The 15,552-nt window shown below is 47.6% G+C and overlaps 1 protein-coding gene across 1 annotated transcript in view; it reads left to right on the top strand.

Annotated features, from left to right (window-relative positions):
- The window catches only part of RGL1 (ral guanine nucleotide dissociation stimulator like 1), a 79,213-nt gene extending 63,926 nt beyond the window's left edge, over positions 1–15,287 (top strand). Inside the window, exons 10-18 of the mRNA XM_055725109.1 lie at positions 1,492–1,581; positions 3,450–3,536; positions 4,703–4,735; positions 6,166–6,287; positions 7,151–7,240; positions 9,299–9,487; positions 10,672–10,909; positions 12,228–12,342; positions 14,482–15,287. Coding sequence (XP_055581084.1) covers positions 1,492–1,581; positions 3,450–3,536; positions 4,703–4,735; positions 6,166–6,287; positions 7,151–7,240; positions 9,299–9,487; positions 10,672–10,909; positions 12,228–12,342; positions 14,482–14,669 — 1,152 coding nt within the window. The 3' untranslated portion in view covers positions 14,670–15,287. The remainder of the gene's footprint in view (positions 1–1,491; positions 1,582–3,449; positions 3,537–4,702; positions 4,736–6,165; positions 6,288–7,150; positions 7,241–9,298; positions 9,488–10,671; positions 10,910–12,227; positions 12,343–14,481) is intronic.
- Positions 15,288–15,552: the final 265 nt, after the last annotated feature.

Below are 15,552 nucleotides of genomic sequence, written 5' to 3'. Positions count from 1 at the left end.
AGTTAATCTGGCATTTGTACCTTCCCCACTTGCCTTGGTATCTGAAACACTGTTTTGCTCAGGAATGATGGGTGAACACACTCAAACCTGTTAGTCTGTTTTGTTTATCATCCATTTATCAACATCTGTAGCTAAATTTTAAAGCAGGTGAGACAATAATAAGCATAGATGGAAAATGTGTGTTCAGAACAGCCTATTTAACTAAATATTAAAAGGCAAAACAACAACTCGCTCTGAGCCCAGACCTTCTGGCTCCCAGCAAATCACTCCTTCTAGCTGCTGTGAGTGGATTTGCAAAACATTTGGAAAGCGGTGAGAGGAGAAAAATTCCACAGAACAGCTAGAACCTCTCTCCTACTTTTCGTCTTGGATCATTTTGTAACAATTGGAGGATTAATGTCCACTGAATCCTTAAAAGTCTTTTGTTTTCTTTCACTATAAATAGCCTCTCTAGGGAAGCTGTCTTTGACCTTGCTACCCATCCCACAGATTTAAGCGTAGCACAAAGTGCCACATGAAACAGGTTGGCCGGCCCGGGGAGGGAGCACCGTGTTCTTTCCTCCCCAGACAGCAGCTCTGCTGCGAGCTGCACTCTGAGCTTCGGTGCCTGCCCTTGGAGAATCTCAGGTTTACCTCTCGGTATCTTGAGGACATTGAGACAACACTCCTTCTTTTTCATGCGCTCCTGTTTTTCAGCCTAGGAAGGAGATGCAGGTTGAGTGATCTGTTCGTGAACTGCGGCTGAGAGAAGTAAATGTTGACATGGGAGAATCTTTACGAGTGCAGGCTGTTGCTTTGTGCCTCTTAAAAAAGGCATTGATACTGATTCATGTCCCATCTATCTGAACACTGGAAAAAACAACAGTAACTCCCAGCATCCCGTATGGATTCAGGGAAATAAAGGCGACAGCTCTGTTGTGAAATAGCTTAGCCATTCCCAGAAAAGCCTGAAGTGTGGAGATGAAAACCTGTTACTTTCATTCCCTGCGTGTTTTTTGCTTAGTCAACAAGCCACAGAGGGTAGTTGCTGGATCTGTATGCTGTGGCATAAGAAAAACAACAAAGCTTTACATAAGACAGAAATGTTTACTTGTAGCCGTCCTGATTGGGAAATTAAACTGAAATCCTGGGGTCAAGAGTGTCAGGATAGAGTTTAGAGAAGCAGCTGGACACATGAATTATATCTAAGCTTCTCTGATTGGAATTCTCCGAGGATTTTCAGCAGCACTTAGCTTTGGCCAGAGTGGACCCATTTTGCAGAAAAATTCCCTTGTAGTCATCTTGTGAGATTCTGTCCAAAATTCCCAATCGGCGTATGAGTCCCAGAAAATTAATGCATGTATGTATACACACATGTCCTTGCACAACAAATATTTTTGCTGGCCTAGCTTGCCTGGTCAAATATATTTGCAATTATTTTACACAAACGTAGATGCCAGCTTACCACTTAGCTCCTCCTATAATTGCCTTTAATTTCCTTTTAACTCACAGGAAGGAACATCCAAATTTGCCAATCTGGAGAGCAGTCTGAAAGAAAATCAGAAAAGGACACAGAGGCGACTGCAGCTTCAAAAAGATATGGTGTGTTTGGGGTTCTTTCCCTCCCCTCTTCGAACTGGTAACATAATTAGCCCTAATCAATGAATTATATAAGAAGCAAAATCTGGAAAGGTGTTTAACGACGTGAGTGTGCAGTATGTAGTGCTCTTGAACGTGCCCTCTGTCAAGAAAAAGTCGCATCAGCGCTATTGATTAGCTGATACAAAGCAAGTGAACTGAAAGGTTTAGACTGAATATGCAGCCAGAATGTTTGTCCCAGTAAATACACGCCCAAAGCTGTATTGCTGTTGTGCTGCGGATCATAGTAAGCAGGTGATGCTGTGTGTGTATATATATAACGTGCATATATATATAAAAGATCCCACACATGCATACATCTGTGTATTTCAAAGTGGGATTCATGCTGCACCCAGCTGAAGCCTGTGCTGAGCCCCCAGGCTGTAACAGGTTTAAAAAACCAGGTTGTAAACCCCAGGCTGTGGGTTGTAGCGCAGCCCAGCTGTCCTTTTCCTCCGGCAGCACCCGCCTGCGTCCGGCGAGGCTGGAGGGAAAGGCTGTGCAAAGCGCCAGCGCAGCCAGCACGTCAGCGAGCTGGTGCTGGGAACGCTCAAAGAGTTCAGGATTCAGTGGAGACGGGCAAGGGCCGCATTGCGTTCCCTGGGCCGGTCTGCCCCTGTCCCTTGCAAAGGGATAACGGGCTGTAGAGGCTGGCTGCTCTCCTTCACGCTTGCTTCTTCACATCCCAACCAGCTGTTTAGGATCGATGCTGAGCCAAGGGTTCGGCCTTAGTTTCAGGTCCAAAAATTCACTAAACCCGTCATAGAAAAGGGGAATAAATGGTTGATGAACATAAAAGTGTTCATAATATTCAGCTGTCTTGTTTCTGTCCTACCAGAAAGAATTCCGTGATCTCCTCTTTGTTACCTTTAGAAGGAAATATGGGGAAAACCACACAATTTTTATGTAGTAAAATATGTAATGCAAATACTGGAATTCTTGTGATAAAGAAAATTAGCTCTACCCAGAGCAAAAATCTCATTTACTTTTAAACAAGCTCCTAAAGCTTCTGACATACCAGCTTGAAAATTGCAGAATTCTACAGAGATTGCTTTGTCAGATGTGTCTGGTTTCCAGTCTGCTGGTGAAAATGGCTTTTGTCTCAAAGTTGGCAAAGATTTAAAAGAACAGGGGGAGATAAATCTGGGATAGGGAGGCAAAAGTGCCGAACGTGGGGTTTTTTGTCTATTTGTTTGATTGGAAAAAATAGAGATCCTTTTGGATGATAGAAACAAGTATTTCCCTCACAAGTGTAGAAACAACCCGAACCCTAAAAGTGCTAGCAGTCTAGAAAGTTTTAAATTTGAATAATTACTGTTCAAATGCAGTGAAGGGCTGGGGAAAATGGTCACCACTTGGAGGAAAAAAACTGGGACTTGGTTTGACTTGACTGTCACATGGTGCGAGATCGTCATCAAGTGAAAATGCAGCGGAATGAAGCAGAGAGAGGAACTGCTTACACGGGTCACCAGGACCGTTCCCCAGCTCTTGCTCTTGTCACAGGCAACCAAGGGGCCCCGTCCCTGGTGCTCAGCGCTTCTTCCACGAGCAGGGTTTCCTGGTGACCCGCTGCTAGAAATTGGTGCGTGGTGACAACGCTGTGATACGGAGCCGCTTGGCAGTATCCGAGAGGACATCCTGCTCTCCTTAGAATTTCATTTCCATTCTAGTTTAGATACTGAGGATGATACAATGAAGGAAGACAATTTATAAGACCACTCTTCGGTTAAGCAGACTACTTTTATTCCGTTTTCTTATACAGGCATATTCTAGCGCTCTAATTATTACCATTTCTCAGTCAATTAATTCACCATTGCTCCGATTGTTTGCAGGGAGTGATGCAAGGCACGGTACCTTATCTTGGTACCTTCCTCACTGATCTCATCATGATTGACACAGCATTTCAGGACTATACAGAGGTAATCTGGGGCAATTTTTTGAATCCTAAACATCCTCCCTGCCTTCCCAGGACGGAGTGTGTCTGTTCCTCTATCTTCTACTGGCTGCTTCTGCAGTTCTTAAAAGTGGAGGGATCTGTTTTCAAAACAAAGGGAGCAATATGCAGTTTTATTAGCAATGAGAATCCTGCGTGAATTTGAGCGCAGTTACCTCAAGGGACAAGCTTAGCGCCTTGTATTTTGTCTTGTTTCCTTAGGTTAGAAAAAAGTGAAGACCTTAGGCTTTCCCTTATCCTGTTTTATTTTTTCTGAAAAGAGCATTTTAGGTGTGAAGATTTCTGGGAATAATTGGTAAAATACACAGAATCACAAATTCAGCTCTCCAGCCTCATCACTGAAGTGCTTCAGTACTGACTCAGACACGTCTGAGCCCTAAAGTGATTGAAGAGTTGGGTTTTTTTTTTTAATTCCTCTTTAGCTGAACAAGCAGGGGGAACTAATCTAGCATAGGTGGGGAAGAAGGATTACAAGAGAGTCTGGTTGTTTGACAGAGAGTGAGGACGGGGCCGATTTTTAAAGGTATTTGTTTCAAAGGTTTTCAAAGGACTTTGAAAACCGGCCCCGTTGACGGGCGCTTGAGGAGCCCGGCTGCAGGTGCTGGTGTCGGTATTTATGATAAGAATGGGAAATTCTCCCTGGGCTGGGGACGGTTGCTGGTGTGTGTGGTTGTGGTTTGGCAGAACCGCACCAGGCGTGCGTGAGGTCGCTGTACATCCGTCTCCGCTTTGGCAGTTTCCCTTCTGGCCGCGCTTTGCCTTCAGGTGGTGTTTCTGAAACTCACTGCTAAGCTCACAGCACAGGCAAAAACCAAGTTTGTTTGTTTCTTGCCTGCAAAACCCTGCAGGTTTCTTCAGACCTGAGCTCGCCACAGCTTTGATGAGCATTCTTGTGCTGGGCTTTTCTTCTTGGGCAGATTGCCAGTTAGGCCAGAAGGACAGGTCTCCTTTGGAGACTGGGATATACGAGTGCTGTGGTTTACACCAGATCTGGAAACTGGTATTTTTAGAAGGTCACTGCTCAGAGCAGGTCTGTGCTTTACATTAGCCTTGCTACTTCATCCTGTTTGTGATTAAATTCACCTAAGCATGTGCTCTTCCACTCTGATTCCTTCTCTTTCCTTCCAACAGGGTGGCCTGATAAATTTTGAGAAGAAGCGAAAGGTAAGTTGAATGTTCTGTGATATTTAGTTTACTGATGCCCACTTCTAGAGCGTTCCCGTGGCAAGGGCATTTGTTTTTGCTCAGGCATTTACAACAGCTGCTAATTTTAATGCAAGTTCGTGAGGAGAGAATAGATCCCTGAAATGCTGTCAGCCTCTGCCAAACTGCGAGGGGTGGCACAGGAACAGAGCCTACTTTTTGCACGTGTGCAATAGGGGAGGAGGAGCTGCAGGCCACTTCCATGGGATTTAATCTGGGATTTGCACATTCCCTCCATTTGGGGCTCGTGGGAACGTGTGTATGTGCATACACGTGTATGTGCCGAAATCAGAGCTGCTGGCACGAGACCGTTGCTTCCCAGAAGGCACCGTTTGTACCTTCCTTCTGCTGCAGTCAATTATTTGTGGGTAAAGGCTGCGAGATAGGGAACTAGGAACATGGGACTGAGAAATAAATGCTATCAGGCTTTCCGTTCTGCCTGATCCTTGTTGGTCAGAGGTAAGTAATGCTATGTAGGAGTAAAGGTCCTAGGGTTACATCTGTCCGAATGAAGTCGTGCCAAATCTCCGTTCTGGGGTCTGAAAGCAGACTTGGATTTGGCTGTGATGGAGCCATTTCCTTCCCTTAACTCTCCCAGCTCTACAAACCACTTCTTGGACTTGCCTCATATGTATAACTCCACGGCTCAGGATACTAATAATGCGATAGGCGAGCTGCTCCGTTCCTGCATCCCGACTCTATAACCTGCTCTAACACAAGGAGTTTTTAAGCATTATTTTGGCAAAGTGTGTATGCAAGTGGGATTACAGACGAGCAGCGCGTTCTAGTCGCATGTATCAAGGAGAGCATTTTAAGATTCCCTGGTGCGAGTGTGAGTGTACAACGTGCAAAGCTGTGGAGGATCAGACTCTGCTTCCATTGCAGACACCCCTGATCATTACCTAATTATTACCCTTGCTTGCTGCCTGAGAACCACCCAGGTACAGAGCAGTATTCTCTGGCAGCAGGTCTGGCCAGAACAGGGTGAGCGGGCAGGGTAATTGAAGAATTTATGACCACTTGCTACCCTTGTTCCTAGAGGAACAAGCAGCCGTGCTGCTGTTCGGTGGGTTTGCACCGGTGTTACACTTAGGTTACTACTTGGGAAAAGCTCAGTGGTGAAGTGTGGTTCCTTGTGTTTGTCTTCTAATTTGTGTGTGTCTGATAAAACATTCACTTTTCAAGGCACGTTACGGATGCTGGGGGAAAAAACCCCAAACCAATCTTCATTGTTTGAAAAACTGGTTCTTGAAATAGTCACTCGACTAAAACTGAACTTCAGGTCAAACTAAGTTTGGCCTGGATCTGTTGTATGTGTTTAGTATATGAATGAATTTGACTTTATCTTGTTTTCTAATTGGAATTCCTGTTTGTTTATTTATTTTCTTAAGGAATTTAAAGTAATTGCCCAAATCAAACTTCTACAGTCTGCATGTAACAGTTATTGCATGACACCAAACCAAAAATTCATCCAGTGGTTCAGAAGACAGCAGCATTTAACTGAGGCAGAGAGGTAAGTTCTCAGTCCCGCTGGCGAAGCGGGCTTTTCTGACCCCACACCCACCTGCGAGTAGGTTATGTCAGCCTTTAGCTCTCCTCTTATACACACACACACACACACACACATATATATATACACAGTGCTGCTCCAGGAGAGCGGAAGTACATCTGCCTTCTACTGAACAGCTGTAGAAGAGCAGTGAGCAGGGCTTAGTTTTCAGACTGGAAATCAGGCTTCTGACTGACATATGAGGGTCCGTTGTGTCTGGGCTGTCTGTGTGCCTGGGCACACGCTCCGAAGTGCGTCCTAAGGGATGTCGAGACGCAGCTGCTGAGCGTTCAGCTGGGGGGTGCAGGCAGCGGGTAGCCACAGCACCACAGAGCTGGCCGAGCGCTCGTCAGATCCGTGTCTCCTGGGTGTCTGCGGTGGGTTTGGCAGCCCTGCCGCGTTCTACGGTACCGCACGTGCTGCAAGACCAACCCAAGACAATTTATTTACAGCATTTCAGTATCTGCACTAGGTATCTGAATACCACTCTGCTGCACTAAGAGTGTAAGCACAGATACCTAATGCGTTGTACCAAGTTGTAGTAAAAATAGTAAGCTTATCAAAGATTCACATTTTCTTTTTTTGCAAATAAAATAATGAATGTCATACAAAAAAGCACTAGTTTTTTAAAACTGTTACAAAGAAGTGAAACATCCCCTTCACCGTGGTAAATTGTAGATGGAGCTATGTCCCTCTTTGTGGGCTTGTAACCTTCTGTGAAGTGGGAATAACTGAAGGTTTCTCGAGCTTCTTGATTATTGCTACTTGGAGATACATAACTAATAGTATTGTCTGTAAAAATTAACCCAGTGGCCTCTGTTCTGCAGTTACACCCTTTCACGTGAGGTTGAAGCAGCTGCTGACACCAGTAGCACGTCACCAAAATCTCGGAAAAGCATGGTGAAGAGGTTCAGCATGTGAGTACGGTGGGGCAAAGGGTGTTTGGTGGTTTAATGTGAACGTGAAAAAATCAAACAAGCAGTACTTATTTCACCAGCTGAAAAACCCGGCCGGGGATCCAGACCACTGTGTTACTTTAAGGAGACACCATCAGCTAGAAATGCATACTTCTGCCTGAAGCTGTCCCTTTCGATTGTTATAAGTAGTCCGGAGGACTATTGATGGTGAAAGAGATTAGAAAGAAACAAGCCTTCCTAAGGTGTCAGAAAAGGGAACAATTTTAGTGCTGGATTATAAATTCAATATCTATTGTGTAATAACTTCCCTGAATGCAGTAGCAAAACAGAGTAAATGAGGGTAAGTCTGGCCTATTATGAATCTAATCTGCTGTACACATGCAAAAATTCCTTGAAGGATTTTAATATGAAAATTAAGGTTAGCAAAAAGGCATTTGATAATGGAAACAATCTGCCTAACTCCCTCCAAGTTAGAGAAGGAAAAAATTCACGGGGACGTGGTCTGATTTAGTCTAATACCACAGAGATTCAAACAGGAGGTGGGTGGAGAACAGGGGCACGCAGCTAAGGCAGACACAGGAAACAACAGACTAGCAGGAATTCGGGGAAAGCTGCAGGGAATGAAAGCAGAGGTCAAGGACTGAAGTAAAAGTATCTTAAAGGTGAGAAATTTGAACGTAACGGGGGAGGAGGCAGGAAGGGTCTCCCGCAGAGCACTGGCACGATGAAGATGAGGAGGCGGGAAATGACGAATGAAGAGCACTGTCAGCTCTTAACTGTCTTTTCCTCCTTGGTCCTTGTACCTGGTTTCCTCAGAACAGCCAGCAGCCCTTCACGGCACGGCAGTGCTACTGCAGGTTAGGGTCTGAAAGAAGGCGGCGTGTTTTCAATCTAGAGTTTTGGGTTCTGATACGCAAAAAATATCCGGGCAGCCTTTTGGAAAGCATTTTGACTAGTCAATCTGAGCTGGCGGTGTCGCGTTATGAGAACGTCAGCTTTGAAGCTGACAGTGCCTGGACTCTCGGTGGCCTCTCGTTTGTGTCTCCCTTGGCACGTGCCTGAGCTGTGTGTAAGAACCGTCGCTGTGGAGCACAGGCTTTATTCTCTCCTTGCTGACTGCGTTGCAGTGCTGTAGTATTGTTATTTACCGTATTGAGTTTGTTTGCACTGTGCGGTCTTTGTCTAAAGAATTGTTTCATCTGCGCTCTGAATGCATTTTGCAAATTAATACTTTAGAAAAGACTGGCATAATTCATCCCGGCAACAGTGAGTGACACCTCTCTAAATTGTTTAAGTCATTAACTGCATGCTGACATAGCATCTAATTCACCTTGCTTCTCTACTTCATGTATTATACAAGCTTATTTCCTTTGACGCTCCTTTAAATTTACTTGACCTGCATTTAGAAATGAGTCTCGGAGAGGAAGAGCCTATAATTTACACTTTCTTGTGATCTCCTCATTGTGTACATCTGCATTCAGACTCTTAGAGAGAAACTGGTATCTGTGGCACCTCCAGTGAGTGAAAGAATTGTCAGCAGGGATGAATTTGCCTTTTGAAAACCTTTGCCCAGTTTATGGCCATGTGTTACCTCTCACGTGCTGTTTCACTTACGGCGACTGAGTAGGTTTTACGGTGCCTGGCGTCAGGGGGAGCAGGGAGTGACAGCAGCGTGGAGGAGCGGGTCAGGTGGAGCCAGCTGCCATGCCTCTAACTGTCCCCTCATCCCCTGGGTTTGTAAACACGTCAGGTTTGTGATCAATCATTTCCTAGCCAGTGAGTCTGAACATGTCACAGACCAAAAGAGGAGTCGTGTTTGCGGTACTGGAGCATTAGCTCCGATTTTGGCTTTGCGGCTGGCGGGTGTGCCAGGTCAAGAAGATACCGTGGTAGTGTGTAACAAACTCTTTGACAAACCATATCAACAGCACAGAGGAAATGAAAATCAAGGTAGGAAAACAAAACAGTATGTAAGATTTTTGAACCGTGACAGCTCTGCGCAGCCTAGCTCTGTTCTGCTTTCACTTACTGGCTTTGACGCTTTCTTTTTTGCCCTAGACTGCTGCTAGGCTCTGAGGTGCTCGTCCATAGGACACCCACAAAGCCGGAACCCAAACCTACTCCGGGTGGGAGCTCTGGTGAGAGCACAGACTCGGCCAGTGTTTCGTCATGTGAGCTGAATCACTCGGAACCTGAAGACATCTGCATCACTGCGACAGACGCTCCTGCTGAGTCTCAGCAGAAGGTACGGGCTGGCTTCATTGCTGTGTGTGCTGTACCTGGGAGAGCCTGGCGGCACTGCGGGCAGGTCCGAGGCGCTTGCCCAGCTCTGCTGGTCTTGACTAGAGTGTTGCTTTTAGTGGGATGGAGAGACTCTAGAAGCAGATGTGTGAAAATGGAAGTGACCCAGTTGGGATTTTTGCAGTCTCTACTATATTGCTGAGACACGAGGCGGACTACAGTTAATTGCATCGCTGAAGCCCTGAAAAGGGTTATTTTGCTGAAAAGTGTCATATTGGGGGTTTGCTTATGGCTATTGTAAATTAAATTGTACTAAATGTTCTTGGGCCAACTGAAGCGTGAGGTCCCAGATACTGGCATCCCTAACTCATTTAAACTGTTTAGCCGCAACAGTTGTTACGGTGGGTTTGATGAGTTGGCCAGGGAGGATACTCTCAGCAGACAAAGAGAAAGGCAAAACCCTGAGCATCAGGGGAAGGACGGGGGCAGCTTCCAACCAGGGAAGGTTATTCAAGAAGTGGCAGACAGGGAGGCGTGTGTGTATTTTTCACTCGTGGAAAGGCTCTGACCTGGAGCAGGAGCAGAGGTGCTGGTGATGCCTTCTGCTCTTCCCCAGCTGGTCCTGGTCACTGGCTGGTTGCACTCAACCTGCTTCTGCTCACTGTATCTGCTGCCACCTCCCGGCCCGCTCCTCCTGCGAGGCCAGAACAAGCAGCGCAGTGTCCAGCACACCAACTTGGAAATAAGTTTTCATTAAAATGGTGAAATTAGTCAAGTGGAGTTCACTTTTTCTGGAGGCAAGGCAATACCTCTGCCAGCCTGCTGGACACAGTGCAGATGGCGGAGGTTTTGCATGTGCCTTCTGCTTTCTCAAGTTCTTCCTCAGAATGACACGTATAGACATACAAAATGTCCAGTTGATGACAGTTTTTCTTTCTTTCTGTTGTGTAGGGCCATGAATCCTCCCCCCCTTCCCCTTCCCGCCCCCCTTCCCCTTCTTCCCCTTCCCGCCCCCCTTCCCCTTCTTCCCCTTCCCGCCCCCCTTCCCCTTCTTCCCCTTCCCGCCCCCCTTCCCCTTCTTCCCCTTCCCGCCCCCCTTCCCCTTCTTCCCCTTCTTCCCCTTCTTTCCCTTCTTCCCCTTCCCGCCCCCCTTCCCCTTCCCGCCCCCCTTCCCCTTCCCACTCCCTCTCCTCCCCTTCCCCTTCTTCCCCTTCCCCTTCCCCCTCCTCCTCTTCCTCCAATTCCATGGAGAGACCTTCCTTGGGGGATCCATCTTCCATCCTAACCTGTTACGACGACTCTGCCAACTCCGTGACACCTGGAAGCTCACAAGTACTGTCTCCCGTTTACAACCGGCAGAACGGAGACACCTGTATCATTCGGATCAGCGTAGAGCGCGACAATGGCAATATGTACAAGAGCATTGTGGTGAGTAGTGCGGGAACAGACCAGCGCTGTTACCGTTGCTGGTGTCACGTTTTCATTCAGGGTGACTTTAAACAAATGGTGTTTTCAGTGTTGAAAGCCCCTGTTCACTGAAGGGACTAATCAAACCTGGCTTGAAAGGGAAAATGACAAATGTCACAAGTCGGGATATGTGGAGCATGGTATGAATGAGAGGTTTGAAAATAGTATCTTTGTGGAGGTTTCCGGTCTTGAAATGAAAGCCTGTGGTTGAAGCTTTAGATAAAAGTGAAGCGTTTTGATCGAGTGCAGGCTTTGCTGCTCCTGCCCTTCTGCTAGCCCTGGCAGCTTTTACGCTAGCTCAGAAGCTGCGTGTGAGTTTTGACACCAGATGCCACGTGCTGTTTTCCTGGAGAAGCTCCCCCCAGGAGCTGGGTTCTGGGAAGAGGGAGCTGTACGTGAGGAAGCTGACAAGCCCTTTAAAGACACAGCTGCTTTCTGCAGCAAAGGTTGCCAGACCAGCAGCAACCAGTGCTCAGGTGTTTCCCTCAAGGCTGGTTCTCTGGGGGGCTCCCAGCAGCGCTGGGCCAGCAGCCGAGGGCGCGCCGGGCTGTGGCCGATGTGACTCGCTCACCATCTCTCCCCACAGCTCAGGGAGACTCAGCAGCCGAGCAAACGCTTTGGGTCCCTCAGGGCCTGGGGGGTGAGGGGGGAACAAACGCACGGGGTGCGGAGGGTAGGTCTCAGCATGCGTAGCTACCTTGGGATTGAATGGTGTGACCTCCCCAGATTGCAGAGCTGTTCCCTGAGGGGCTGACAAATTCGCCTGCTGGCGCGACAGATCTTTCTGTCGACTGCACAAGGCTCTGGAGGGAGCCCTGTGTCTGCTCCGGCTGCACAGCACTTCCACAGCAGACAGTAAACCCAGTTACAAGGCCAAAAATCTTTGCACGATGTCAAAGAAAGTATTTAGCACAGGAGACTGCAGATTAACTGATGTCTGCAAGCAACAGACGGGGCAGCTCTTTATGTGGACTTGTATGTCTCCTCTCTTGAAGTGTTTGCTCAGAAGAGCAGACACTGCGATTTACTGCTGTCGCTTCTAGTACAGTAACTGTCATCTTGAACTAGAAAACCACCACCACCACCAAAGGTCACAAATACCATGGGTTAGTATCTGGCAGCATCTACTACTTTGTCACTGACCCATCGTATTTTTTTTCAGTTCTCTGAAATCTTTTCCAAGACCAAGTGGTCCGCAGAAGGGCAGGCCTTCGTCAATGACTAAATCATTACACAGAGTGAATAAGCAGAATCTCTCATTGCAACTCTCTCTTTCCAGCTCACTAACCAAGACAAAGCTCCTGCTGTCATCCGGAGAGCTATGCAGAAGCACAACCTGGAATCGGATGCAGCTGAGGATTATGAACTTGTACAGGCCATCACTGTGGACAAAGGTAGGGAAGGAGAACTCTGCTGCTGCTTGAAAAGTTCTGCTGGATTTGGAAGGAAGGAGCAAAACGTGAAGCAACGTTAGCAATGCCACAGATGTGTTGTCACAGCTGGCAGTGAGATGAAGCCCCCGTGCTAACTGGTGCACAGGGATGATGTATCATGGTCTGTCAGCATGTGGCTGTATACATCGTGGGGTGCCAGCTGTCCCCCTCGGCGTGTGCATGCGACTGGAGAGCAGTGTCTGCCACGGGGGCTGGCGTACGACCCCCCAGGGGTCAGGTGTCACGGTCCACTCAGTGAACGCACGATGGTTCGTTTACTATGATCTCAAAGCGCAAAAAATCAAGGCAACCACGCCAAGGGGCTATGCTTTGATCAAACAGTGCAACTTTATTGTTCGCCTGTAAAGTGGTGTGCGATAGATAAGAGTGACAGGTAAGGAAGAAAAGGTGAAGTGAAAAAGAAAAGAGGATTATAGCCACCACCACGGGTCGAAGGTGCCCCTATGGTCCCAGGTCCAGGCAGCGTCCCGCCGGTCCTTCCCATCGTGATCCTGGGTGGGGAAGATCTCCAAAGTTTGGTTGCTTAAGAGCCGACTTTTACGCCAAGGAACACACCTTGCTCCTCCTCTGGTGAGCACAGCTACCACTGTGTCCAAAGAGGAGGGCCTGAGGCGTGGTTTGCCTTAGGGGCGGGTAGCTCGGGACCAGGAGGTGTGGTTTTGTATTATGATGATATTATAATGAAGGAAGTTCACCTGAAGTTCAGCTTTTCTGGTTCATTGCTATGACAGTGGTTGTGATCCATCTTCTGGACAGCGGTTATGCAGCCTTAGCGTAGTTGTTCCTTTCAGGCCCAGGGAGCAGCATAGCACTCCTCGTACCACGCAGTTCTCCTTCCCAGGGTCTTTGTGTCTTGGTGTCCACGAGGACCCCATTCCATCTCCAGGTCACTGTTGGCAACGTTGAGACAATATCGTTCTCTTTGGACCAACTCTTACAGCAGGGCAGGTCCAGGTCCGGCCATGCAAACAGAGCTTCCAGCACAAAAAAGGGGCAGCTGGGGGGCTGAGGACAGGAGATGGAGGCCAAACCCCAAGCATGGCCAGCCTGGCTGAAGGCCCTGGCAGCCACCTGATGCAGCTTTGCTGCAGAGGCACAGCAGAACACGGGAAGGGGCTGGCTGCGTGCACTTGGTCTGCTCGCCCGTGTTCTCTCCTGGCCTTCCTTCTGTGATGTGCGCTACTGCAGATTAACGCGTGCTCTGGTCCCTCTTTTGCAGAGTTGGTGATCCCAGGCAACGCCAACGTGTTCTATGCCATGAATACCCGCGTGAATTTCAATTTCGTCCTGCGGAAAAAAGCTTCAGCCAAGGGCCAGATGAAAACGAGGAGCCGCTACAGCCTGACCCTCCCCAGAAGTGCCAAGCGATGCATTAAAAGAGATGCCGTAGTCTCACAGAAAGTAAACCCCCTTGCTTTCTACTCCCCTCCCCATCTCCCTCTGTTACTGAATTGATAGATGGCACGGGGTAGTTGCAGGTGCCACTCAGGCTCATGTGTTTTCGCAAAGCGCTTGACTAATCCGTTGGTGCGCTCAACTGTGCCATGCGCCTGAGGGTAACAGGGAGTGGGGAAGGCCCAGCGCCTCCCTTCCTTCTGGGGCCACCCTTGCACCACTGCAGCTGTGAAGCGTGAGCTGTGTGAGCTGTTACCGCTTCGGGTTTCCTCGGGAAAGCGGCGCGTGCTGAGCCACCCCTTAAGGGCCTTTGCTGTGTTTTCCCCTGTGGCTGATTCTACACTAGTGGCCATAGCGAGGCCGAGATGATTTCCACTCCTACCAGGACATACTTCCTTTTACCTGAGGGTCTCAAAGGTCCGACACGATCGGTTTGCCAGGAGTGCCACAATGTTTTCTTGTCCCAAATGTGTAAGGGAGGCACCTTACTGGGATGATCTCTATTGATCCACAAACGGCATTGTGAACAGGCAGTTACTACCTGTTTGCACAGTTTAACTGATACGGGCCATCCTCGGGCTAAACCTTCTTGATATAAGTCTGCTCACCCCTGTTCTCTCCTGGCCTTCCTTCGGTGATGTGCAGTACTGCAGATTAACGCGTGCTCTGGTCCCTCTTTTGCAGAGCTGGTGAGCCCCGGCAACGACAATGTGTTCTGCGCCATGAACACCTGCGTGAATTTCGATTTCATCCTGCGGAAAAAAGCTTCAGCCAAGGGACAGATGAAAATAAGGAGCTGCTGGAGCCTGACCCTCCCCAGAAGTGCCAAGCGGGGGTGCTGGAGCAACAGGCACAGCAAAATTACACTGTGAGGAAGGCAAGGCCACAAGAAATAGCTGGTTGAGAACTGCACCTTTTCTACCTTCCAGTATTACAGCAGAACACATCCAGAACTGTGGCCACATACGGACGGACAGACATGTATTTATAGGACAAGACAGCCTGGACTATTTTTCATTGTTGTTTTGCACATTAGCCTAGGAGGGTGAGAGCCCCTCCCTAGCGGGGAAAACAGGATGGCAACATTCGCCTTAAGAATACAATGCAAGCCAACTGTGTTAGAAAACATTTTCCTTTGTGCCAGTATTACACAGAAGAAAAACTTTATATTTTTATAGAACTGGAGAAGAAAACTCTCAATACAATGCTGCCTGCACCACAGAGGAGGTCCCAGCCAGCCTCCAGCCAACTGACAGCACTGGTCTGAGGCTTTTGCATTCACATAAACACTCAGCGCTGGAGGCAGCAGAAGCCACAAGGGTGTATATTGCTGTCGCACAACTGGCAGACCTTTTTGCACTTGTTCCACACCAGAAAATTACCTATTTGGGATTTTTTTTCCAAAGAACTTTAAGAGAATGGACTGCACTTGCTTTTGGATGAATGTCATAAGGCAAACACTACTTGCCTGGATTTACGTCTTGTCTTAATACCACTACAGGGTGGTTTTCCTTTTACTTTGCTTTCTTCTTTTTTTTTTTTTTTACTTTGCTCAGGTTACATTAATAGTCATATTAGATAGATTAATAGAAGAAAAACCGATGCAAGCAATGTTAGTTAGGTGATACTATATATAAAACTGTTTTTCCGTTATTTGCCTGGAGTCTTGTTTTCTCTCCTTAGACTTTATTACTGCATGTTAATATGGGATTTTTTACATCTCCCACCCTGTCACTCTTCATCACTTTTACTGTT

Source organism: Falco cherrug, chromosome 12 (genome assembly GCF_023634085.1).
Source record: "Falco cherrug isolate bFalChe1 chromosome 12, bFalChe1.pri, whole genome shotgun sequence".
Taxonomy (NCBI): domain Eukaryota; kingdom Metazoa; phylum Chordata; class Aves; order Falconiformes; family Falconidae; genus Falco; species Falco cherrug.
This window is presented reverse-complemented; position numbering and strand designations above follow the sequence as displayed.